General features: G+C 45.2%; 1 protein-coding gene across 4 annotated transcripts in view; it reads right to left on the reverse strand.

The window, feature by feature from the left end:
* Positions 1-27,129, reverse strand: part of LOC147891402 (uncharacterized) — a 264,973-nt gene that overhangs the window by 202,608 nt on the left and 35,236 nt on the right. For all 4 annotated transcript variants that reach the window (XR_015542618.1, XM_087389724.1, XM_087389723.1 and 1 more), the window contains 3 exons: positions 24,840-24,920; positions 10,491-10,541; positions 10,094-10,195 (listed from right to left, as the gene is read on the reverse strand). Coding sequence is in view for 3 of the 4 variants with exons in the window: in XM_087389724.1 (XP_087245850.1) it covers positions 10,094-10,195; positions 10,491-10,541; positions 24,840-24,920 (234 nt within the window). In the remaining variant the exon portion in view is untranslated. The remainder of the gene's footprint in view (positions 1-10,093; positions 10,196-10,490; positions 10,542-24,839; positions 24,921-27,129) is intronic.

Consider the following 27,129-nt stretch of genomic DNA (forward strand, 5'->3'; position numbering starts at 1 on the left):
TCCATCCTGCACGCTGGTAGTTGCTCTCCATCCTGAGCCTGCTCTCCATCCCTCCACTACCTCTCCTCTCTTACTTCTCCATCCTCCTTCTACCTCTCATCCTCTCCTCCGACTCCTTTTACCTCTCCATCCTCTTTCACCTCCCCATCCTCCTTCTACCTCTACATCCTTTCTCACCTCTCCATCCTGAAGATGCAAGACATGGAATGGAATGGAATAGAAACTGAAAGCAAGACTAAACAACCATAATGGAAATGAATGAAAGAAAGAAATGTATAACCAAAGTAAAGTCTTACATCATCAAGAAAGGCTTGAGGCTTGAGTGATTTGACATGAGAAAGTACAATGCTTTTATAGGATAGGCACACACACACTCTAAGTGTCAAGTGTATATGGGATAAGTCCCATAGTGACACGTGGCACTCTAGGATATAAAGTAGTATAGTACTACTCTAGAACTCAATAGAAACACACTAAAAGTCACTCAAATTGACTCCATTTCCTAACACCCCCCCATAGAGGAAAGGTGAGGAACTACAGGGATGGAGCCAAAGTCATGATAATGACGGTCATGAAAACTATGCATGCCGGTCTAGAACTAGACATGGCTCTCACACAATCTCAGAGGCAAGTGAGCATGGCTCAGAGGCTAGTGAGCATAACATAGAAATCTCATCTAGCATGGCTCAGAGGCTCATCATGCATGGATGCATGATCAACTCAGAGGTCTAGGAGACCAATGCACCAACAAATAGACCTATCAAAGCCACACACCAAAAAAAGAAAGAGAAATGCATCATTTTAGGAGAACTATCCAAGGCAGAGTACCTTTATTGACTTAGCACACGTGATTTATTGCATTCATTTTGTGGAAACACCCCCAGGGCAGAGAACCCAAGTACGTCATGCTTAGAAAGCAAAATCATGATCTCCATCATCCTCTAAATGTTGGAGACAGACAGTAAGAGCATGATCTTGTGTTGGATGGTCATCTTCGTCTGCATCATCACTAGTAGCGGATGCCACCCAACTGGCATGATCCTTCGATTGTTGTTGAGCAAGCTTCTAGTAGCACCTGAAGTGCACTTGAATGGCTTGAATGTCTTTCCTCATGCTGGTGGAGTCGATGGCCTAGGTCTCCATTTGCTGGTGGAGGCAAGAGCCTGTGTAGTATCCGATGAGTAGGATGGAGATTCTTTGTTGCGGCGACCCTTTTCAAGAAGAAGTGACACCATATCTTCGAAGGTAGTTGATGCAATTCGAAGTACTTCAAGGGCATTCTCAAAGCGAGAGATCCCTTCCATACTTGTCATGAGGACAACCATTTTGTTCTCATCATCCAGGAAGCACTTCAAGCTGGAGAGTTGTTGAACTAAAGATTGAATCTTTACTATATGTGCACTCAAGGTTTCAAACTCTTCCATTTTCAACTTATAAAATTGCATTTTCAGAAAAACCTTGGAGTTGGTGATTTTGTTACCAAATATATTTTCGAGGCGTGCCCAAATCTCCTTAGCCTTGGACTTGAAGTCGATGCGATAAATCAATGAATCATCTAGGCAAAGCCCGATGATTGCGATGGCCCTCGAATTGTGTTGCTTCCAAATCTTGCATATTTGAGGCTCCGTTGATGTCTCAAGTGCTTCATCATCTTCGATGGCATCCCAAACATTCTCCTTCATGAGAAGGAGTTACACTTTTGTTTGCCATGTGGGGAATCCATCCCCCTTGAATTTGTCCACAAGGAGAGAGTTGGTGGAAATCGAACCCATAAAGCTGGCAGCTAGGAGAGAGAAGAGTGATGGAAAGAATGGAGCTGTAGAAGAGGAAGAGCAGATGTAGAAGAGGAAGGGTAGATGGCGGGCACAAGTGAGCAGAGGAAGAGATGGTGGGCACAATGGAGCTCTAGGTGGCAGACAGAACAATAGCGGGCAGATCAGTAGCGGGCAAAGAAGAGGATCGCGCAGAGAAGAGTAGCCGGCAGAGAAGAGGAGCCGGCATAGCTGTGGACTGCGTGTGGACATGTACAGGCTGTGGGAGAATAGAGGGCTGAATGGTGAGCTGAAGCACGGATTGAATGGCGAGCTGAGCGGGCTGAATGGCAAGCTGAAGCATGGGTGAAGCATGGGCTGAATGGCGAGCTGAGCGGGCTGAATGACGAGCTGAAGCACGATCTCTTGTTGATGAAGCTCTCCAATGGTGAGGCTCAAGGTGGAAGAGAGAGGTTGAGCTCAAGGTGGAATTGGAGAAGGCATTCCTCCAAGGGAAATGAGGGAGAGAGGCTTCAATGTCCTCAATTTGTTACCTCAACCTCTTAGAAGATAGCCTAGCTCTGATACCATATGAAGATGCAAGACATGGAATGGAATGGAATGGAAAGTGAAAGCAAGACTAAACAACCATAATGGAAATGAAAGAAAGAAAGAAATGTACAACCAAAGTAAAGTACTTACATCATCAAGAAAGGCTTGAGGCTTGAGTGATTTGACATGAGAAAGTGCAATGCCTTTATAGGATAGGCACACACACAAGTGTCAAGTGTATATGGGATAAGTCCTATAGTGACACGTAGCACTCTAGGATATAAAGTAGTATAGTACTACTCTAGAACTCAAAAGGAACACACTAAAAGTCACTCAAATTGACTCCATTTCCTAACACATCCTCCCTCTAGGCTCTCACCTCTCCATCCTCCCTCTCAAACTTCATATTGTTAACTTCAAACTTATTAGAAGTTAGAACTAAGAACTTAGTTCATGGCACATGTTGATTATTGAAGCATCATTCATGGATAATAGATGATACAAGATAGATCATCATCATAGGAATTTAGAATCATAGAAGCATGCATGATGCTTCAAGTATCAATGATTGTATTATGTATAATTTGCGCTCTATTGATATGTATTTGTATAAAAAATAAATGTTTATACATATTGCCGTTTCTTCTGTTTCTGTTTCAGTGGGGGCCGGAAACTCCATTTCCCTGGTTTTTCTCGTTTTCGTTTCTACTGACAACTATGTATACCACATCACCGCTGTAGGCTATTGATTTGTAATTAGGTTCATCCAAATGTCCCTAGAGGATCTATTAATATGTATTTTATTCACGAACAAAAATTGGATAGTAGAGATTGTTCAAAGTCAGGTATACTACTTTCGGGTCATGCCTTTTGGTCTCCTACTTTGGGCACTAGAGGAGGAACATGCATTTTCAGTCTCATATTCCTTTCTTCCCCTGGTGGTTGGACATGGTATCATTACACCCTCTAGAACATAGCGGATCATTTTGTTGATTGTGGCACATAAAGTTGATCTTCTCAACCTCTAAGCCCCCAACAATACAGGGGATCATGTCCTTTTTTCGAAAAAATGTCTCCCTTGGGCTCCCATTGTAGATTCATAGATAATTGGAGGTGACTTTGGAGGTGACTTCAACATGGTGGAGTTGCCTCCAGATGAAAAAGGTGAAGAGGAGGAGGTATTCACTCATTGGAGGGAGCAGTTTGGGATGCCTTCTTCTAATTCAATGGTGGTAGAGATGCTTGGACAGATGATGCCTTTTGGACTTTGCCTCATTCACTCCTATTCTCATGGTGGAATATAATGATGCAATTGCCCATCCATGCATGGATAGACATATTTTATGTTGATGATTGGGCATTAGATAGAGGTGGCTAGCTATGCATTGCACCAAGGGTTTCTATTTCATATCACTTTCCGGTGGTTATGATGATTTCTAAGCCTCATTTGAGACACCGTCGCTCTATCAGTGTCACGATTCTAGATGCCTTGTATGCATAGGAGGGCCTCATAGAGGATGTTTTACGGATTTGGGTGTCACATTTGTAGGATGGAGTGCCATCACTTTCACATGTGGCAACATCCCTTTCGGGTAGTAGTGATGTTAAGCTACTATTACTTCTACCAAGAGACATAAGATTCTCAGACTGGAGATTGGCCTCTGAGACAGCTAGTAGCCCTACAGAGGGAAGAGTAGAAGCGGCCTCCAAATGCTTGGATTCATGAGCACCTTGCTGCTATAGCAAGGGCTCATGAGCAGGTTTTGTTAGATCAATCAGCAAAGCATCCCTTTCATGCATGGGAGTCCTTTTGGATTCATATGGGAGGAAGAGTCAATAAAGACTTCTTCTCTACCCTTGGCCCGAGACATGATAGAGAAAATGTTTCTCAGCTTATTGACTTTGATAGGTCTTTGTAGACAGATCCTGATGCCATCTTGCATATAAATACATATTTTTATGCCTCCTTTCTTTCAGTAGATCCTGACACACCTGCTAGAGATGATGCCAGATACAATGTTTGGCACAGAATTCCAGCATAGGTGAAACCAAACATTGGAGTCGCACTTGATGCACCTTTCACCAGTCCGGAATTTGGGACTGCGCTTCTCGCTCTCCACAAGGGCACATACCCACATTTAGATGGGTGTCATCCGTTTTAATTGCTTTTTGGGACATGATTCGGGACCATGTGGACTTAGCCTTGTAGGGTAGTTGGGACTCTGGTACCATGCCTGATTCACTTACAAAGGGTCTCATTCATCTTATCCCAGGAGGTTGCAGATTTTGAGAAACCTTATGACAGAGTGAACCCTTCTGTTGAAGTGAGGGATCACTAATATAGGCTCTACACGGTCGGTAGGAATCTCCTCCATAGGATGCTGCCAAATATATCAACCCCCTAAAATCTAGCAATCAGGTTTCGGCCACCCACGAGATCCCTCTGGTAAGGATGTAGAGTAAAAGATAAGCTCCATTTCATCTAAAGGAAGTAGGCGAATCTGATAGTAGGATTTTGAAGTAAGTGCCTCCAACGGGGGTAGGTTTGTGGAGCATTTTGGCTGGTCCAACGACCCAACTAATGATCCAACCACTGCTAGACATAGCTAATGACTAAGTCTAAGACCCTGTGACAATAGATCTTACCAAACATCCACCCTGGTGCACAATTTCAGCTCCAAGCCATGACAATCTAATTGATGCACATATTAATTAAAATTGGATTAGCAATGAGGACGCTCCAAATTTGGGGGGACTGATTTTGGTTTTACTTAGATTCAAAGGGGTGGTTAGATGGTTGCAAGGCTCCCAAGCCAAGTCTACAAAAGAAGAGTGAGGTCTATGCATAGATAGGACTTCTTTCTAATCAGAAGCACTATCTAAATTCAGTGCCTCATAAAATACCCAAGGACCCAGTTGTGTAAAGCAAGCCACAATGCCCCAAGTGATGTAGCATGTACCTCTCCACATCTTGCCAACTAAATGTGCAAAGTTGCTAAACCCTATGGGCCTTTCTATATCCCCTAATGCAATGTTAAATGGAATCTTAACTTGTGAAAACATGACAGGATATGCTCTAGAGCCATCTCCAAAAATGAGTTTTGAGCTGTTTTTTTTTCCTCATGCATAGCATGATGTATTCCTGCATTTGAGCTTGCTCTCGCGGTTTTCATTCATACTTAATGAAGTAATTTTCTTGAGAGAAAAAAAAAGGAGTCTTTGAGAGCAAGAAAAAAAGCAAAAGTAGTATATCTCGGGGCTGGACTGGCTTCGACTACCGATGGTGGTAGTGATAGGGTTTCAGCCAGCTTAGCCACCACTGTTGGTAGACCTAGCCTCAAAGCTCAGGATACTCAGGGACCCGTGCTCAATCTCTGTGTGGACACAGGAAGTCACATCGATTAGACATGCAAATGACTCGAGAAAGACTACCATATAGGCCGAATCCCACCGCCCCCCTCCTTGGTTTCACACTAAATTGGAGGAGAGCAACATCCTTGAGCTTCAGAAAAGTATTGGAGAAGCTGACACACTCAAAAGGCTATTGGCGGAATGTAGAAGCTTTCTTCTAGCAGGATTCCCTAGCTTCGGGAAGAAGGAGAGCAAGATACAACATGCTATCAAAGTGCAGTCGTTCTCCTTCGCAAGCCAGAACCGACAAACCAATGGAGCCCTCAAGCATCCCGACATTTTCTAGAACGCGCAGAGGGGGAAAGCCTTGCCTGAGATGCCAACAAAAGGGACCTAAGCTGGAGCTCTCCAAGGCAGAAGCCAAAGCCTTTTTAAGGCCCCCCCGGTACCTAAACAGACGCCCAGGGAGACGCTCACCCTCCATAGCGAAGAGGATCTTCAAACAACCGGAATAAGAATACCCAGAGGCCATCGACGGAACAAGAGCAGTCGAACAAGATGAGACAAGTTCTCGAGCGGATGGAACATCCTGGAAAAGGTAAGATCCCAACAATAAAAGCGCACAATGGTATTCTTAATGAAACAATGAAATGGTTGTGCGTCGTTGTCGGGTTTATACATGGGCCGAGGCTCCCGCGCTGTTTTACTGGAAGGGTGGGTGCGCAACTTCTGGACACGTAAAGGGCTGAACGTCACTAGCATACGCTTCCTAAGAAATGGTTACATGGTCTTCATGTTCAAAAAGTGTGAGAGGGGGGCTACAGAGGTCATCCAAAATGTTACTTGGACCATCAGAAACCAACCACTACCTGTGCAACTTTGGGAACCCTCCTTTTGCCCCGACTCTCCGCTCCCTTCAAAAGCTCTGATTTGGGTGGAATTCCCATATCTTCCACTCTCTCTATTTCAGCAAATTGATGCATTGTGTGTACCTTTGGGTCAGTTTCTTGGCCTCGAAACCGAAAGATTATCAGCCCAAGGGGAAATCCCTAGGCTTGTGTCCTAATGGATCTTGTTGTCGACCCATCAAATGCTATCTGGATTCTAGATGGGGGCGGAAGCGAGTTTTTCCAAAGAGTCTTCTACAAAAACATTCCTAACTCCTGCTTCCTATGCGGTCTGGGAGGACACTTCATCAAGGACTGCCCTGCCAGAGCCAGTAGAAGAAGGGAGAAAGAGCAAATTGAGAGTCCACATCAGGAGACCGATCCAAAAGTTGACAGAATCGAGCCCCCAAAAAGAGAAGCCGATCAGTCTGCCTCAGGAAGAAAAAGGGAAAGCCCCTCTTCCCCCAAAGAAGAAAGTGAAGTGGTCATCGTAAATGGACGACTCTTCAGAGGAGGAAGAATTCGTAGCTAACATGTAGGATTTCGGAGAGCAGCTAGCCTAGGCAGAACACGCGCTAGTTGAAAAAGGAGAGACACCCTTCACAGTTGTTAAGGACAAGAAAACAATCCAAACCCAAAGGAAAAGTCAAAGAGCAAACCTTGCTGCTAGCAATCCCAAAGAAGCCAGCATCCTAGAAAGGGAGAAAAGAAGGATGTCAAAAGGCTTCACCATCTGCCCTCAACACAGTCTTGTCAGCTTTAAGAGAAGAGAAAAAACAATTCCACCCAGTAATGCAGACACCCACCCAAAAAAAGTTTTCCTTTCTCAGTGTTAACGTTTAGGGGCTTACAAACGATCTCGAACCTCTAATTTTCAGAAGATGGATCAGAAAGAGTAACCTTCGTCAGACTTTCTAGCCCTTCGGGAAGTCAAAGTTCGAGGAGATAAGTTGAGAAGCCACGTAAAGCAGATAGACGAAAACCGAGTTTGGTTTGTCACAGAAGACCATGAAGAAGGCAGAGGAGGTGCTGCTCTTGGGGTAGCAACTCATTTAGCCTAGTTCATAGGCAGCGCTCAGCCCGCCTTTGGGCTAATGGAATCGGGATTGATTTCAACCACGACCATTTGACCTGCCAGATATACTCAGTCTATGCTCCCAAATCACTCGGGACAGAACACTGCTTTGGGATGATAATGTGTTACAGAAAAATCTGATCCTCTTGGGTAGCGGAGCTCCAATAGAGTAGCTTTCTTATGATGTTCTCCAAGACTAGAGCAAACTATTGTGAGGATCACATCCACACCAACCTGGCATCTCTGCAAGCTCACAATCAGGAAGTTCCTTGTCATTTCTGATGGAAAGACAAAGTCCGATAATCTATGTTTGTGAATGAAGGAAGTGAATCATCACCTCAACTGCGAAAAGATAAAGAAAGGGGGCAAGTGAGAATCCGTACCACAAAAAATGAATTGTACAGTGAATAAGAACATGGGATCCTCTGTTGTCATCTCTTTACCCTTGCCCCTCCCATTCTTTTTAACCACAAAAGAAAAACAAGCAAATATTACTGCTAACATGACTTTTTTTGCGACAAGCATTGCAACCTAGCCTCTATGCAGCTCACCGCACCCTAGAGTCACTTCAAGCGGGGGTGGTGCTGAGCTTCTTGCTCAGTGCCCTTGCTCAGTGCCCACCCTACTTACTGTTCTTTCCTTAGCTTCCCCTTGGCTCAGACTTGCTCGTTGTAAGCATGGCTTTATCCGCGAGAAGCATTTCCTTTTCCATTTACCAATCAAACCCTGGGCTGCTGACATTGGAGGGCACTGCCACTTCTGTCATCACATTGGAAGTGGTCTTGGAGAGCGCTTCACCCCGGTTTTCCGGGAGTTTGTTCAAGCCTGTAGAATTGACACCTTGCTCCTTCGACAGTGTTCGACATCTCTTTTGCTCCAAACAGCTTTGATGGTTCAAGCAGTTTTCTCCCTCGGGTTCTTTCTGGCATGTGTGCTCACACTGGAGGAGAGCAAGTTGAATGTAGGTGGTCAAGGCTCCACATATTTCTTTAATAAGCAGGGCTTTTGTGTGGGCTTTGTTTTGTGAGGTTGCAGATTGAGTGTCTCTCTGTGCCTCTGTTTTTGGGGATTTTTGTGGAGGTTTTCGGATGGAGATTGCTTTCCCACCTATGCTATAAATCACGCTTTGATCTTGCGTTGCTTTGGATGAAATTTATTATTGTTTCACTATTAATTGAATCCAAACACACTGGCAAATGAGGGAAGTATCCACAGAGGCACGTGCAGGTCTATAAGGAGAGCCAAGAATGTCATCCATAGCAACCAAATGCCATCAAACTGAGAGATCCCAAGAAGAGTGATGTCTCTCATTAAACACTTGAGGTCCCGAAAGAGAAACTCAAGCCACCTAACACCAGGTCGCGAAGATATAAAGGCGCTCAATAAGCTATCAATTCCCTTCCAAATGATCCTCGCCTATTTGCAGTCCCATAACACACTAGCAAAAGGAAACAATATGCAATGGTATAGAAACATATTATTGTTGATCGTGCTATATGGGAGGTCACCCTATGAGAGGTTACATCGCCACCGGACGTTACTACTAAACAGGCTATACAGCTGCTAGCTGCATTGCACTTATGCTCATAACGGATAGGATAATGCCCTCATGGGTTGTAAACAAGATTATTTTTTGGGGGGGAGCAAAAGTTGTAAACGAGTTTAGACCAAGAATCTAACTCGACTCCCCGAGGGTAACTCGACTCCCCGAGGGGATACACACTGTGCGTTTCCATCTTCTCCATGGGCTCGGACATTTTATGTACTAACATTTCAATGTTTTATGTTGCATTTGTCTTGGGTGTAGATGTCCGCTTAAAGGCTCCACCCATTTAGCACTTTTGTTTCTTTGTTTCTTCTCTTTTCCTCATGTAGTCTCCATGTTGAGCATTATTAGGCTTTACCAAGGTCATAGCTTATAAGTCTCCATGTTGTTTGTCACATGTTAAGTCTTTTGATAGGGATGATGACATGCTAGCCACACCCTTGCAATATATATTTCTGACTAGTAATCTATTATCTTTTCTTGCAAAAGTGAAGCAAGCTCCCAACATCTGAGCAAAAACCTGATGAAATTTAAATGAGCTTGTCTCTCCTACTACCTCAACGGCAGTTATTACCAAAGAAAAATCTAGTCTTGTACCCATTGATTCCTTTCCGAACCCCATAACATACTACCTTGAATTAGAGCCGTGTTTCTGAATCATACATTCCTGTACTATCGTTTCACTTGTAGATAACAGCCCCTATGTATCTGAGTCCTAAAGGAAAGACTTGCTGCAAAACCATTGGGAGATTTAAAAGAGCATAGCATGTTGTACAACCACTTTCAAGCCCCACCTCTTGAGATCAAAGTGCATCTTTCTTATCACAAGACACCTCAACCACGGCCTTGTGGGTATCCACATCTTTATTAATCATAAAAACCACTCACAACATGAAAATGGGTTCAAAACGCAAATTTGGGATGTAGATACTTGAGATGAAGATGGCTCTTTTGACTTGGAGAAGGCTCCATTAGTTCTAATTTCCGATTGTTGTCCTATGGATGTGGGATGTCTTCTTGAAATATGCATGTCCTATATTGGAGATAACATAGAACTTCGATCAGTAGATATTCTCTAAACTCTCAAAAATGGAAATCGAAGACTGTCAAGTCTAAAAATTTCTAAGGAATATTTAATATACTCCTATTTATCATGTTCACAGAATCACTAAATTCAGACAGTTTTATATATTGAACTGCACATCGAAAAACCATGAAATGATGTGAAAATTGTAGCCAAAATGTAGGATATATTTGAATACGAACAGAACTGAAATATATGAGACATGACATGCACTGCTATGGATTCATCATTTAACACCACTTACAAGGTATGATGCAGCTTCAAATATCTTGTCACAAAATGGGCAATAATGTGCCTGCACGCGAAAAAAATCGATCAATCATAAATTTCAATTACACTCTAAAGATTCGAATGGAATTCATAGAAGCCTATTTCTCATCTTTTTTTGTGGATTCAATGACACGTCATGTGTGGAACAGAATGTAGATTTAGCTATTCAGTAGTTTTTGCATCTATGAACGATGGAGCAGATCACATGTCTTGATAAGTACAGGATAGACAATTAATGAACTGTTCATAAATTCCTTACTGATACTAAAAGAATGACTCAATCCCCTTATATAGATGCCCACCCTCCTCACTCATAGAATACAAGTATTACAAAGAATAGAAGCAGTATAACGTCCCACTCTTGCTGTGCCTGAGCCAAATTTGGGTTTTGGGCGTCAAAACCTGTGTTTGAGGGGGGTTTACTGTCTGATTTATGGGATCCAGACTGCGAAGGTGGTAGATGCTTGATAGGAGAACCACCAGCTGATCATAATCACAGCTATGCTTGTCAACCTCCTCTCATTGGCAGTGCCTCCCTATACTTGAGTGGCATCTGATCCTGGCATGTGTTTGTTGGAGATAAGTGCACACTAAGTGTACTATTTCCCTAGTCTACATTTGTCTAGTCTAGTCTAGTCTAGTCTTGTGTCTTGAGTGTGTGCCATGTGGCACCTCTACAATTATCCCATAAGCACTCTTGCTTTATGTCTTGTACTTTGGCCCATATATTCATGGGTCACATCATTGCAATCTATCTATCTAGCTTGTGTCTTGTCTACACTCTTCTCAAGGTACTTCTTTGTCTTTCAATCTTGTTCTTATTTTACTTCTAGTTTTCTAGTTTCTAGTTCTTGCTTTTATATTCCTACATGGTATCAGAGCCATGTAGATCCCTCTTCTCTCCCCTCAGTCTACTGTAGCCATAGCCGCCTCTTCTCAGATTTCTGCCCCGCTCAGCTGGTCGCCATCTCCATCTTCTGCCCGTCTTCTCCACGCTGCTGCCGTTCCTGTTCAGGTTGCCGCTGCATATCTGCCTGCCTCTTTCGGCCCCGCCATCTCTCTGCCAGATCTGCGCCACCACATCACGCCACTGCTTCTCTCTGCCAGATCTGCGTGCCAGATCTGCACGCCATTGCGCTGCCAGATCTGCTGCGCAGTTCCGCTCTCTGCCAGATCTGCGCGCCAGATCTGCTCTTGTCCTTGCTGTAGCTCCCGCTCCTCAGTCGCTCCTGCACCTGCATCAACGAACGAACAATTCGAAGTACAGCCAAGACTGTCCGTACAGTCTGTACGACTGTACGGAATCCGTACCTGCACGTTTGTATCTGCAACGGGCCGCACCTCTCCAAGCTGCTGTTCATGATCTGCGCCATCTTCTCCTTTGATGCTCAAAGTCTTGCCGCTGTGAACCACGACTTTTTGAAGCTGCTGCCCGTACCTACAAGGTACTGTACATTGTCTCTTTCAGTTTGCTGAGAAGTCTTTTTTTGTTATCCTCATATCTGCAAACTGCTGGTTCCTCCTGCTTCGATGGGCTGTCACATGCTATGGCCTTGACAAAGTGGTGAGAGAACCGGCTTCTTGGATCTCTTCTTTCATTTATTTCTGCAATATTGTAAGGGAATAGACACTGCCCTTACATCTTAGCAAGAGGTAACACCTTCCCACATGGCTTCTTCCTCTCATTCTCTCATGTCTATAGACAAATTCAATGGGTCCAACTTTCATACTTGGCAAATCAAAATCAAGTGCCATCTTATGAAAGAAGGTCTTTGGGACATTGTTCACCGTGCTGCTCCCGAAGATCCCAACATTGAGCAAGTTGTCACTGCCAAGAACAACAAAGCCTATGCTATCATCTTGCTCGGTCTTGGAGATGATTACATTCATCACATCTCCGACATACAATCTGCTCCTCAAGCATGGATCACTTTGGATACCCTTTTTGGACCCCGATCTAAAAACTCTAAGATTGCACTTATGATCTCATTCTTTGATCTACATATGCAGGAAGGAGCTACTATAGCCTCTCATGTCAATTATCTTCGCAGTCTTATGGTTCAGCTTGCATCAGTAAAGTCTCCCATCTCCGAAGATATTGCTATTGCTGTGCTTCTCAAAAGCTTACCTGACACCTATGCTACTCTTGTCACTACCTTCAAGTATCACAATAATCCTTCTCTTGAAGGTATCATCAATGCTCTCCAAGAGGAAGAAAGAACTCAACAACGAAAGGTAACTGACACTGCATTTTTAGCAAAGAAAGGAAGTTCTAAGGTAAGAAAGCCTTGCACCCATTGTGGCAAAACTAATCATATGGAGAAGGACTGTTTCAAGGCTCATCCATGCACCATTTGTGGCCGTGATAATCACCGGGAGAGGGACTGCTACTCCAAACCCTCTACATCAGCCCCTGCATCTACCTCAGCCCATGTTGCTGCAACATCTCCATCAGCAGATCCTGTTGTTCCTTCCTCATATGATGAGAAGTGGGCTTTCTGATTACTTCATATTTCTTGACCACCGATGATGTAGGTCAAAGGGTTCTAATGTCTTGGTCTTTCTATTGTCTACAGTCAGTCTTCTGTCTATCTAGTCTTGTCTGTCTGTCTATTTGTCTACCAATCTGACTGTGTTTTGTTTTAGATCCATCTTGTCCCTACCCTTGTGGACCCATATGAGGATATCACTTGAGGAGGGGTGTCTCAGGATCTTTGTCTGTCATGTCTTCTGTCTTGTCTCTCAGTCTATCAGTCTTTATGTCTATCTTCTAGTCTTGTCTTTCTGTCTTACTCCTAGTGTCCACTTAAGGAGGGTGTTGGAGATAAGTGCACACTAAGTGTACTATTTCCCTAGTCTACATTTGTCTAGTCTAGTCTAGTCTAGTCTTGTGTCTTGAGTGTGTGCCATGTGGCACCTCTACAATTATCCCATAAGCACTCTTGCTTTATGTCTTGTACTTTGGCCCATATCACATCATTGCAATCTATCTATCTAGCTTGTGTCTTGTCTACACTCTTCTCAAGGTACTTCTTTGTCTTTTAATCTTGTTCTTATTTTACTTCTAGTTTTCTAGTTTCTAGTTCTTGCTTTTATATTCCTACAGTGTTTTGATATACAAAGGCCTCCTTGTAGCCGATTCCAGCCATAGGTAATGCTCCTATTGCTTGTCACATCTCATGACACCTTACAAAGGACGCTCATGGCAACTAGCCCACCATTCATGTTAAGTCACTGGCCTCTTGAATTAAATGCATCAAATGAAAAAAAATCAGGCTCACACAAATAAGATTCTTGCCAACGCCCCACATATTGACATAATGGCTCCAGCCTCTGCAAAGCTCTTATCTAAAGCTTCATGTCTTGTAAACTCAAGTTAGACCTTTCCAAAACTAGACCTCCTCTCCCGCTCCCACCGGCCGCAAGAACAACCGCCTTCTCAAAAGACGAGTTACAGCAGCTCAGGAAAGATGCAGAGCTCAAGAGTGTTGGTAAACTGAAAGGAAAGAGTAGAGTGGACACAAATTCAGAATACTTGCATTATGGAATGAAGAAGAGTGAGGTCCTTATGTAGGCACCTCTTACATGCTCACTGACATCACTGATGACTTCAGAGCTTCCACAATCATCTCCTCAATCTGCTCCTAGATTCTCTCAATCACCCTATGTGGCTTTCCACCACCTAACTGTGCTTATGGGCACCTAACTGTGCCTCTAGCACTCACACATAGAAATCAAGGTGTGCCTGAGGCATACACCTTGAGATATCCCAACAAACCCCCCCTCAAGGGAATGCCTCAGGCTATGTCAAGGATACAGCTAGCACAAGGTGTCTCATGCCATCTCATGGTGGTCATGGATCTATCAATGGCTAGGATCTCAAGCTAGCAAGGGTTCCCATGGGTGTAAGGTAAACAAAAGGGATACAAAAAAGACCTTCCAATGGTTATCTCCCTTGCATGTACATGCACACAATGTCTGCAGGAGGTACCATGGAGCAAAAACACATACACATGACCTACATCATAAGGTGACCAGAGGTGTTTACAAAACACACAAAACACAATAGTTTATTTCATTCATTTTGGAGGACTATCCAGGCTGAGTACCTTGACTCAACATAAAAAGAGAGATCTGGAGCATACATAGAGATAATTTTAAAATGCATAATCTTCAAAGGATGCCTCATCTTGTGGAGGCACATCAACTGAAAGTAGATTGGCATTTTCTGTCTTTGCTTTGGCTCTGCAAAACTTCTCATGATGATTGTTTTTGCCACAGTGTTTGCATGGATTGATTTTAAAGCAGTCCTTTGAAAGGTGATTTGTCTTTCCACAATGATTGCAAGGTGTAAACTTGCCCTTCTGGATTTTTACAGCATAAGCTGTGTCATTGCCTTTCCTGAGCTCCATGTGCCTTTCTTCTTCTTGGAGAGTAGAGATAATACCTTCAAGATTAGGATTAGGAAGATTTTTCAAAGTGGTAACAATATGATCATAATCTTCAAGCATACTCTTAAGCAACACTGCCATAGCATCATCTGTAGTGATAGGAGAGTTGATAGAAGCAAGTTGAGTCATAAGACTCCGCATGTAATTGACATGGGCTGCCAAAGGAGTGCCATTAACCATCTTCAATTCAAAGAAAGAGATTTTAAGTGATAATTTAGAGATGTGAGAGCTAGCACCAAAAATCATGTCAAGCTTCTGCCAAGCTTCTGAAGGAGACTCTAAGTCAGAGATGTGATGAATATAATCATCTCCTAAAGTAAGAGCAATGATACCATATGCTTTCTCCTCTCTAGCGGGATCCCTTGCCGGGTGTGTCGGAGCTGAGGATTCTCCAGCATTGGAGGCTGTAGAAGAAGAAGTTGAAGTCGGTTGGACAAGTCCCCAGAGGTTTTCCCTCATCAATGCAAATTTCACCTCCATCTGCCATGTGTCGAAGTTTTTTTATATTCAATATGGTAGCCATGAGAGGGTCTAACCCAGGTATTGGGCAGTGTCTTCTCTCTTACAAGGCTAGAATAACAACTGAAAGGCTTCTAAATATAAGCATTTAATGTAGCAAAGACTAGTGACCAAAATTCAATCAATGATGCTTTTTCTTACATGCTTCATAGAGGTGGCTAAAATGAAAGCTTTCCAATCAAAACCAAGTATAGCAACTCAAAGCAAAGCTGAAGCCACAGTTGTACTGATGTTATTGAAAACTTCAAAAAACTCAGAAATGCTAGAGTAGCATCTTATGTAGCATCACTTTCAAAAACTTGTCAAAACTGTCAAAATCAAAAGACTGAACTTGGAGGGCTTGTATCTCACTCTTCAGAGCAAAGGAAAAGGGGGTTTCTGAGGAAAAAGAGAGCTTATATACCACAGAAGGTCCACTGAGGAGAAAAGGCGAAAAAACGCGTCAGGGTGCCATAGCTTGTCTCTCCATTTTCGACTGGTTTTTCTCTGTTTTCAGCTTGAATATGCAGCCATTGCTTCAGCACAAGATAGCTCTAGGTATGGACAAGCTCCCTCTGAAAGGAATTAGAGAAGCATGGAGCATTCTGAGAGAAATCGCAGGAAGAAGGGTCGACAAACTGCGTGAAATGGCGACGAGCAGAGGCGAAGGTTCGTCAATTCCTTGCAACCACGGATTCGCCCCTTCGAGGTGGATCTCCAGCAGGAAGGGCGTGGAGAATGGCAGAGAAACGGAGGAGAACATGCTTAAGCAAATTTTGGGAAGAAGAGGAAGAGATGGTGAAGAAGAAGATGGAGAAGAAGATGATGATGTAGCAGAAATGGATCAAGGGGGATCAAATGGCTCTGATACCATGTTGGTAAACTGAAAGGAAAGAGTAGAGTGGACACAAATTTAGAATACTTGCATTATGGAATGAAGAAGAGTGAGGTCCTTATGTAGGCACCTCTTACATGCTCACTGACATCACTGATGACTTCAGAGCTTCCACAATCATCTCCTCAATCTGCTCCTAGATTCTCTCAATCATCCTATGTGGCTTTCCACCACCTAACTGTGCTTATGGGCACCTAATTGTGCCTCTAGCACTCACACATAGAAATCAAGGTGTGCCTGAGGCATACACCTTGAGATATCCCAACAAAGAGCTCTACCATGCTTTTTGCATGCATCTATGGATCTCACCCCTCCACGTAACAAGCCAGAAATTGGATGCTTGCAGCTTTACCTTAGAACCTGATCCCTCGACTGAAAGATGTTCGCTTGTTGGGGAATGGTTTTTTCCAAGTATTCTTCGACAATACAGAGATTGTGAGCTCTTTGCTCCGAAAGGGATTTTTGCAATTGGGCCACAGGAATATCTTTTTTTCTTTCTTTCTTTCAAAAAAGGAACCTTCTATTAATGCTTGAAAGATTTCATACAAGGCAGCAGCCCCGAAGGTACTGAGTATGGAAAAAAAAAACGGAAAAGGCTGAAAGAACGAACCGGCTTGTTCCAGAAAAACCCACCTCACTGCCTAGGGGATCTCTGGTACTGGGGCTAACAGCCAAGAAAACTCCTGCAGGCCAAGCCTAGCAGAAACAAGCACGCCTCTCGATAGTCGCCCTCGAGATTGGAGTCCCACGCTCCTAGGTGGATCGTAGTGTGTATATGATGTCCTGCTAGATGGCGACTAGGATAGCCGAGGGAAGAAGCTGGGTGCTCACCCATCACGATACTGCAACAAGCCACCCAAATGTTCCACGCCATGATGCTGGCTACCACCTCCCAAACGCTGTCCTCCCTAAGAGGAGGAGGAGCTAGGCTGTCAGAACTGCCTCATGGAGTGCTATCCTCTAGATGCTCTGACCCTGTATCCGGTAGGCTGGGGAGATCTCTTTAATCTGAAACATATATCCTCCCTCTGTCAACCAGGCCAACATCTCCCAAGTATAGTCTCTCTGAAGACTCTACATACGTGTCATGATCCTGAGGGATCCATCCAAATCCTCGCTGCACTACAACAGCTCCACAAGCAATGCAGGATAGTCTCTAGGACACCATCGGAGCAACAATGGCACTGCCCCTCCACTCGCATCTGCTCCAACCACGGTCCGATGGGCAAGCCTCCGTGGGCGGCCAGCCAGAAGAAGTAGGATATCTTCCTCGATCGCAAACTAGACCACAACCGCGTCTAAAACCTGCAGCAAACATCCCAGGGCACTCTCTGGGTCACCCAATGCCTCTCCCTCGAGGGGGTCCACCTCGATGAATCCATGTGAAGCCTCCTGCCAATCCGTGTGGTGTAGGAAAAGAAGGGCACCTCATCCACCTGCTCAGCTAGGCCGCCCCTAGAAGGCCAGGACCACTCTCCCGAATCCCACTGGACCTCCCTCAGGGGTCTACCCTCTCACAGCCAAAGGCACCATCTAGGGGCATCCTGCTTTGAGATACTGGGAGGGTCAATGTGCCACTCCTTCCCCAAACGTCCCACCACTCTGATCATCTGCCAGTGAATCACATCAAGACTCGCATCCATCTCAAGGTCTCTCTCAGTGAGTGGCTGAAGTAGGCCTCCAGGTCCTACACAGAAGAAGCCAGGGTGTGTGCGGCCTCCCTGCATCAGCATCCTCAAGGGGACACCAGTACAGGAAAACTGCCCCAACCATCTGCTGTCTCTCCAAACGTGAAGTCCTTCCCACCAGGACTCAAGAATGGCTAAGTCAATCTCGCTCATCCGTTGCCCTGTCCCTCGCAGATGTGTTAGGGCGTCAAGCCTCGCCTCTGCCTCCATGGGTAATCTGCTCCAACGGCCAAAAGACCCGACCGGACCACTGTCCCACTGTGCCCAACCAATGTGAGTCTGAGTGGAGTACGAATGAGACCACTTGCCAGTCTCTGCCAAACCCTGTGAAGGCTCGGGGAACCCTTCCTCGTAAGGGGGACCTCTGAGAAGATCCATCTATGTGAAGGCTGCCACTGTCCCCCAGTGCGTGGGTTGTTCCTTAGAAGCCCTCGCTGTAAGAGGAGCTTCCAAGGCTCTGCACCTGGGGTGAGGCCGCGAACAACCAACTTGCCCAGGAGGGCTCTCCTCTGCATCTCCGGATCAATGATACCCAAGCCTCCCAGTGCCTGCGACATGATCACCGTCTGCCAAGCTACTCGCGCTCTAGTGTTCCTTGTGCCATCCGAACCTGCCCAAAGAAAGTTTCGAACCAACCGTCGGAGCTACCCAATGCATCCTCTGTGAAAGCACCGGTTTGCCACTAAGGCGTGACCTGCTAGAGAGAGTTTGGCCGAGCTCCAGTAGAGAAGCTTACGCCGAACACTCTCAAGGACCGGGGCGATCTGCTGCTCTACTGTAATGTCAATACCAACCTGGCATCCGAGGTATCTTGCTCTCTGGCCCTACGGTATCCATCTGAAGCCAAAGTCACTCCCCCACTCATGAATCTCTTGTGTCTCCTCAAAGCCTATGAAGAAACCTATGGATTTTTTCCAATTGGTCCGTGCACCCAAGGCCTTGCAGTAGATAGCCAGAGCACCCCTGACTCTCTCCAGACTCACTGTGGTGCCCTCAACATACAAGGTCGTGTCATCTGCAAACTCCGAGTCAAGCAGCTCCTCCTTCTGTCTGATTAGGAGCCTCAACCCTGTGAGGCCTGTCACCTGTGATCTCAAGTAATAGCCCAAAGCCTCCGCAACAAACAAGAAGAGGAAGGAAGCGAGTGGGAAACCCTGACAGACCGAGGCTCATCGAGGCTCGGGCTAGCGTCTGTGGCTTCCGCCATCGCCACATCTAAAGCTCCTAGGGCTCGTTGCTGATGCAAGGGTGAGTGCGGAGGCTGAACTCCGAAACGGAAGGATCATCTGGCTGGGCAGTGGCCCCTTCCGATGGGGGAGGTGGCTCCTGATGTTCCTCCTCCGATGCCTCTCAGTCAACCCTGCCCCTCTCTCTGCATTTGGCTCTCTGCCTGCAGCGTTTGCGGGCCTGTTTGCTTGGTTTCTTTTTCTTTTTAACCTGGGTCTAGTCCCCTTCTGAGAAGGTAACCCACGGGGTCTGAGACTCCTACTGCTCTAGCCTAAGAGGGCGCTGAACTCGGGCCTGCTGACTCTGCATGCTCTGCGGGGTGGGGGGTGAGGCACTCAGCCACGGCCACGGGGGCAATCTCTAGCTAAGTGACCCATCAGTCTGCAACGGAGACACTGGCCTAGTAACCCAGGAATCTCCACTCGCTGGCAAAGTGTACCCCCTCCAAGGGTCTCTAGAAGAATCAACTCTAGGAGGGACTCTAGGCTCTCCACCACCAGTTTGATTCTAGTGACCCCGTCATCTACTACCACTGCTGCAGTCGAATCTGGAAGAGACTCGAGCACTGTGTCAAATGCCTGACCAATGGAGGGGAGAATGGCTCTATACTCCTTTGGGAGCCCTGGGAAGCAAAGCGTAACAGGAAAGCAGGGAACATGGTGTGTCGTGTCCATGTCGTCCACTGTAAAGCCATGGTAACAAGGAAAGAGGTACACCAGATGCGGGCCAAGGAGGATGGGGATCTGCTCCACAAGTGTCAAGGCTGTATCGAGGGAGCTCAACAGAATGAGGAAGATGTCTCTCCCATAGATGGTGACCTCCTGAATGTGGTCGCCCTCTAGTGCCGAGCTCGCCTAGATCTATTCTCGCACCTATCACCTTGTGGGTGTGAGGCCCACAATTGCCTTGTCCTGAAGAGACTGAACTGCTTGCTGAACCTATCGTTTGTCGGCTTGAAAAAGAAGGACCTTAACGATTGTGGGATTCGAGGGTGCTGCCATAGAGCTCCTCTAGCCAGAGCAAAGGTCACCACCAAGATCTTCCTTCTTGACAAACACAAATGCTCTTGCTGCTGGTGAGGAAAGAAAGGAAAAGAGGGGGGAGGTGAGGCGAGGGGAATGGACAATGCAAGAGGGCAGAGGCAAAGAAGGGGGATGAAAGGAGAAGCGGAGGGGGCAAGACGGAGAAGCAGTAGGGGGGGGTGTCAAGAAGAAAGCAGAAGGGAAGTGGAGGGGGAAGGAAGCACGAGGGGACGGAGAGGAGGCGAGAGGGGGCGGAAAAGGAGGCGGAAGTAAAGGCGTGAAGGGACGGAAGGGCGGTGAAAAGAAGGCGGGGGAAGAGAAGGAGGCGGCGTCGTGCGGAGAGGTGGAGCGGAAGGCGAAAGGGGCGACAAAGGCGGATAGAGAAGGCGAGGCGGTAGAAGGCGTCGGGAGGAGTGGAGAGGAGACGGGGCGGGGCGGCGGCCGAGGTGGGGGTGGAGTGGCGGCCGAGGCGTTACTCCTCATGGGGTGGAAATAGATCCAAAGAAAGTGGCTGCAATATTGACCTAGCCTAATCCTCAGAGTTTGACTGCGTTGTGACCATTCTTAGGATTTGTACAGTTTTATCAAAGGCATATCAAAGGATATTCCAAGATAGTGTTGCCTTTGACTGACCCGACCTTAGATAAAGTATCTTTTCGATGGGAATAGAATCAACAAGAGAGTTTTGACGCTTTAAAGCAAGCTGTGGTCTCTCGTCTGGTGTTAAAAAATGTTAATCCCCAGAAACTTTTCCTAGAAATCGATGCAAGTGGAATTGATGTAGGAGCAGTTCTTCTCCAAGAGGGAAGGCTGGTAGCCTTCGAAAGCAAGAAGCTTTCTCTCTCTCAATGAAATTGGCCAAATCATGAATTAGAGTTGTACGTTGTTATTCATGCTTTGAAAACATGAAGACATAATTCGTATGGTTCAAAGTTCTACATAGATGTAGATCATGAGTGTAAACAACCTCACTTGAGAGGTCGCCAAGCTAGGTGGGCAGAGCTCATGCAAGAGTTCAATATGACGATTCGATACCGAAGAACAAAGGAAAATAAAGTTGATGCGTTGTCACACATTATTTATAATATGAGTTTCGCGGTTTTAGAGAGTGCTCTAATGACTGAGATTAGGAAAACTCGGAAAGTAAACGAGTTTGTACAGAACCTTTAGCCTAAGGCTTATGCAATTAAACCTGGGGAAATAGACGACCAGGTATTTAGCAAAGGCCAAACTTATGCAAGATATACCATAGTGGATGGTATGCTGAAACGCAATGGCAAGGTATCTGTACCTAGTCAGAATGATCTCAAACAGAGGGTCATTCGACAATGCCACGATAGCCCATTTGCGGGACATCCAAGTGTCGAGAAAAAGACATATAATCTCTTGAAGCGAGATTTCTTTTGACCAACGATGAAAAAGCATATTCATGAATATGTGACACGATGTTTCTCGTGTCAAGTGAGTAAGGCAAAGTGGATAAAGCCACCTAACCTTCTGTAGCTCTTGGAAATACCATTAGGCAAGCGAGAGAGCATTTCCATGGACTTTATAGTTGGTCTGGCTATGACAGAAGGTGGATATAATTCTATCCTTCTGGTGGTTGACCATCTTACCAAGATGGCTCACTTCATTCCGACTAGGGAGTCTGTTAGTGCCCCGCAAGTAGCGGATTTGTTTATTTCATCTACATGGACTACCCAGATCCATAGTGCCGGACAAGGATGTTAAATTTACCAATAATTTCTGCACTGTAGTATTTGAGGTGCTAAGGACTGAGTTCATAATGAGTGGTGGGGATCATCTTGAAATGGATGGTCAGACAGAGATAGTCAACCAAACTTTAGAGGAAATGCTTAGAGCATATGTTTCATGGAGGCAACACACGCGGAACAAGTGGTTTCCATCGTTAGAGTTTGCTTACAATGACCGCAAACAAAATAGGGTCAAGAACAAGAGAAGGGACCTCTTGATCTGCAAATGCTAGAGGAAGGTCAACTTTTATTGCAACCCAACGAGGGTTAGTAGGTGCGGGATGTGCAAGAGGTGCCGGACATGCCAAAGGAGCACTCTGACGAGAGGGGGATCCTCTTGAAGGCTTCTTGGTCCTTTTCTTCTTCTTTGGGCAATCTTTAGCGAAGTGCCCAAAGGTCCTCCAAATCCGACACTTATCTTGCCTAACTGCAATCTCGACTTTGCCAAAAAAAAGAGCAATCCGATTGCTGGAGCAAATGTGGTCATCAGATACGTTAGGGTCAGCCACGATGACCCTAACTCTAGGAACCCCATCAGACCTGATAACCCCGGCTAGGAAAGAGGGTAAACTAAGGAAAGCGGGAAGATCTCTGTGACCGATCATGGCAAAGAGTCTGCGGTAGACCTGAGGGAGACCGAGGAACATGATAAAGAGTGAAGAGACCCGTTTGTTCTCCTCCACCACAGGGTCGAAGCCTAAAGAGATGGGTGAGAAAAGAATCTCCCTGGAACCAAGTGCCAAGGGGCTAGCCTTGAGCAATGTACTATGTGGCTAAAGGAGAATAAAAAACCACCTGAAAGAAACCTCAACCAATAATCGAAGAGGGTAAGACAGCAAGCATTCATTCTCTAGCATGAATCCTGGAGTCCCTAGCCCGAGTCCTAAAGGGGTGGGATCCGTGGATGCATGTAAAGAAGGTGGTGGAGCTCTCGAACTCCACATACTTTATAGAACTCGTCTTTTGATAATATGCATGTTCTCACAGCTGGTGGAAGTGGACGAGGATTGGCTAAATGGGTAGCCATACGCCAATCGAAGGTGGAAGGGCAATTCAAAAAAAATGAAGATCCTTCCATCACTTGAGATAAAAGATTAGGATAAGGAGGTAGGGTAAGGGCAGCAGATAGGGAGGGAGGCAGAAAGGGAGGGGCTGAGACGGGGGGAGGCAGGAAGGGAGGGGCTCGAGGGGAGAGGCTGAGTGGGATATGCGGGGGTTGGGGGTAGGGGCAGCAAGGGAGGTTGAGGGGAAGGGTTGGGGGGAGGAGGGGAGAGGAGGCAGAGGGGATCTGTGGGGAAGGGGAGGCAGAGGGAAGCAGTGGGGGAGAGGAGGTCAAGGGGAGCAGCAGGGAAAGGCATTGAGGAGCAGCAGAGAAGGGGGAGGGGGAGGGAAGACTGGTGGCAGTAGGGGGGAGGAGGGAGCGGGGGCAGCAGGCAGAGAGGTGGAGGGACAGCAGCAGGGAGTAGGTGGAGGGCTGACAAGGAGGATCTGTAGATCGATATGGGGAACACAAGTTGGAGGGTAGAGACTGTAGAAAGTCTAGAGGCTTCCTCTCTCAGTAGGGCAAACTCGGGATATCCTAACCCCATGTTGGTTTATGTCTGTGTCTATGTCTTTAGACCACACGTAAGCACGGGATAGCAAAACCAATTGTCAAAGGGATCTCGGGTTTAAAATTCTGGATAATTGGTGATTTCCATGTACAATTCAGCGAATAGTCATTTTCTTAAGATCCATTTGTGACCCCAGACTAGGCCCATGGAATCAGTTCTGATTGTTGGAGGAAAACATTTTGTTATGCAGGATCTCCCGTTGGTATTGGATGTTGACTACAAATTTGTTTGCACCACCCTCTAGCCCTCAACTATTTCTGTTGGCATTGATGTTAGACCAGTTCTAAATTCCACCTGCCAGACATTTCTAGACAGTAGCAAAATGCATCCAGATGAAGGGACTTAGTTGTGAAATAGGGCTTTTCAGCCACTACGTAATACATCACATCCCTTTCACCTTTTCTAAAACATTCATTAGGCCTGCTTATTAATTTTTTAAAGCAGAGCACTTCTTGACATACCAATCTCCTTAAGGGAAGAAAGAAAAAACCTCCTTGATGAGGGAAGAAATTAAAACCTGTATATTCACTATCAGCAATGTGTATTGCAGCCCAATAAGCATCTAGCAAGTTGGGTTGACAGAATCTGTTCAGATGAAGTTCTGTCTTCCAGTTTGTTCAGTAGTCTTCTTTTGGTATTATAATAGACAAAGAAAAGGTTTTGTAAATCGCATTTCCTTGGTAGGAACGCCTAAGTTCCAACTAATGTCTGCTTATGTTTCCGGTTCCCTATGAGAACCTTCGAGTTTACTTTTAAGGGGGTGTTTGGGCGGGCGAGGTTGGTGGGTGCAATGTGCATTCCTGAGGATGCTTTAACCTGCTGTGATGAGTAGCTTAAACAAGGAAAATTCACACATAGAACAAACATACTGCAGTAACCTTCTTCTTGAACACTACTTATTACCAAAAATATTTGCTTTACAATACTCTTCTAACTCCTTATCTTGATAGAGATTGAGCATCCACACGGTTTTTAAGATTCACTGATCCCTTGCAAATCTGTAGGCAGGCATACCAAATGCAGAAAAGGACTTGATCCTCATGTTTCTATAATCATACACCTTACATCAGATCTTATGAAAAAGATGACCTCCACATACCATAAGTTATTTACACCCCATACTATGCTTAATAGAAATTTGGTCATCACAAAGATTGTATCAGTAAGGAGTCTACCTGCTTTGGTTGAAGAGTTCCATTTGCCAATGGTAAAACATTTCCTTGGGCACGAAGCAAGGATTCATAAGTACGCATAGTCTGCCAATGCATCCAGTAGATGTACAGCATTTAAGATAATAATCCTATTGTGCATAGATCACCTTCTTGCAGTAAATTTCTCCTCTTAATTCAAGACTATGCTGCCATACAAAGGTTATAACTCTTCCTCTCATTTGCAAGCAAAAAAAAGTTATACTACATGAAAAAAAAACTGGAATAAATATCTGAACCAAAGTAAGAGCCACTGAAAAGAGATTATTATGTGAGACTCTCCTATACAGATGTTATGAGGCAATAAAATCCAATCACAGCCATTGTCTTCGACCTCCCATTAATATGCCTTGGCCTTTTTTGCACTTCTACTAATAAGCTGCCCCCCCATCACTCTACCATCATGTAGCCTCTCTTCAAACTTATTTCTCTTACCACTGACATCCCAGCCAGAACATGTCATTGCTGTTCTCCCTCGCCATCCCAGCCCAAATATTTGAATACAGTTCACCCTCTCTTTTCAGTTGTGTAGCTACCTACCTCAGATTCTCACCTGTTATCACACAAACAGATGCAAAGAAGCACGAACAGAATGCATTTAAATATAGACAACGGAAATCAGTCCTTGTGCAGAATATTTCAGCTGTTAACATACGATCATGCTAAAACTTGTGTCATATGACTGTCATGGAAACATGCCATTCCGGAAGCTGCCATGTTGAGATACTGTTATAGGGGATTTGGAAGGGGTTGTGGAAGGTCGTTTGCCAGGTACAAGGATGACTTGAAGACCCTGACCAAAGAGACCTTGTACAAGGGATAATCTAAGGTCTTTGACAAGAGAGACCATGTAGTAGGGACTACATGTGACCTATGGTACAAAGATGACTTCAGTACACTAGAGTCGCTATGTGAACTAACTACTTGAGCAATCAACCAGATGGTCACCAGGATATTAGAGCTGATGAAAGACAAGGTTGTTGATAACATCTGAGGTGATCTAACCCAAAGGCTACTTGGTTGAGCCACCAGCTGGAGTATGCATCAGAGGTGCACATGGAGGAGGACAAGATTGCTGGATTTGATGTGACCTGACCAAGTCCACCTTAGCAGAGCCACTAGGAGGTGCACATGGGAGAGGTTATCATGCCATATTGGATGTCAATCTCATGCATGGTGGGAAAATATGATGTCCATATAGAGGCGAACGAGAAAGATCATTATGTGACCGCAGGGAGGGATAACACCAATATGACTAGTCGATAGGATGACCGCCATGTGATCGAAGAGGCCGATGACACCAATGAGAGCAAAGAATAAGTGATCAATGACCCAAGAGGCTAAGAATACCCATGAAAGGGAAGAAGAAGCTGACCACGACATTGAAGACGATGCCCAAGTTGACGACATGTCCCAAGCAAAATACTCAAAAGGACTAAGACACATTTAAAATAGGAGTTATTAATGGTCCACAGGTGTGCAAAAGACCTCGACTTGATTGAGCTCTATTTATCAGATGCAAATGCTACCATAATGGAGGGCGTAAGCATGCTGCTTCGTCAAACAAAAGCGTAACCTATGCTGAGGAGGGGTTACCCTACAATAGACTATGCAAAAACAATCCGGAAGCACAATAAGAGAGCAACTTCAACTGATGAAATAGGATACCCACATCTTTAAGAACACACAAAGGCCTTTCAGGATCTAACACAATCCATAAAGTAGGTCCATGCAAGACCCAAAGATCTAATAGGACTGATGGCAGATCTTCAAAAGTGCGCCAAAAGTGTGCAATCACTGCAATAGAGAAGATTTCCAGCATGTAAATCTTGAAAGATACACCTTGTTGGAGCTCCAAACATTAATAAAGATAGAAACTTACAATCTGCTTATCGACCTGCAAAGCCTTAGCTATATCAATTACACCAAGACATAGATTGGAGCAGCTAGATGGTTTATCGAAGAGTCTGCTTATCGACCTGCAAAGCCTTAGACCTATATCAATTACACCAAGACATAGATTGGAGCAGCTAGGTGGTTAAAAGTCTTCAAAGACCGAAGAGTCTCTGGCATCTAGTTTGTGCTCCTGAACAAAAAGAGTATCAATAGGGCCCCTACTAACACCTGGACATAGCTGATTACAAATCAGCTTCCTACAACGACGTGTGACATGCCGCCTAGGCTCTGTATGTTCCAATTAATGATCCTCATGAGCACAAGGAAGTCGGATGAAATACCTTACCTGACCTGGTAGTTG

The sequence above is a fragment of the Dipteris shenzhenensis genome, chromosome 18 (assembly GCF_047967505.1).
Source record: "Dipteris shenzhenensis isolate YYH24624 ecotype China chromosome 18, Dip_SZ_1.0, whole genome shotgun sequence".
NCBI lineage: Eukaryota > Viridiplantae > Streptophyta > Polypodiopsida > Gleicheniales > Dipteridaceae > Dipteris > Dipteris shenzhenensis.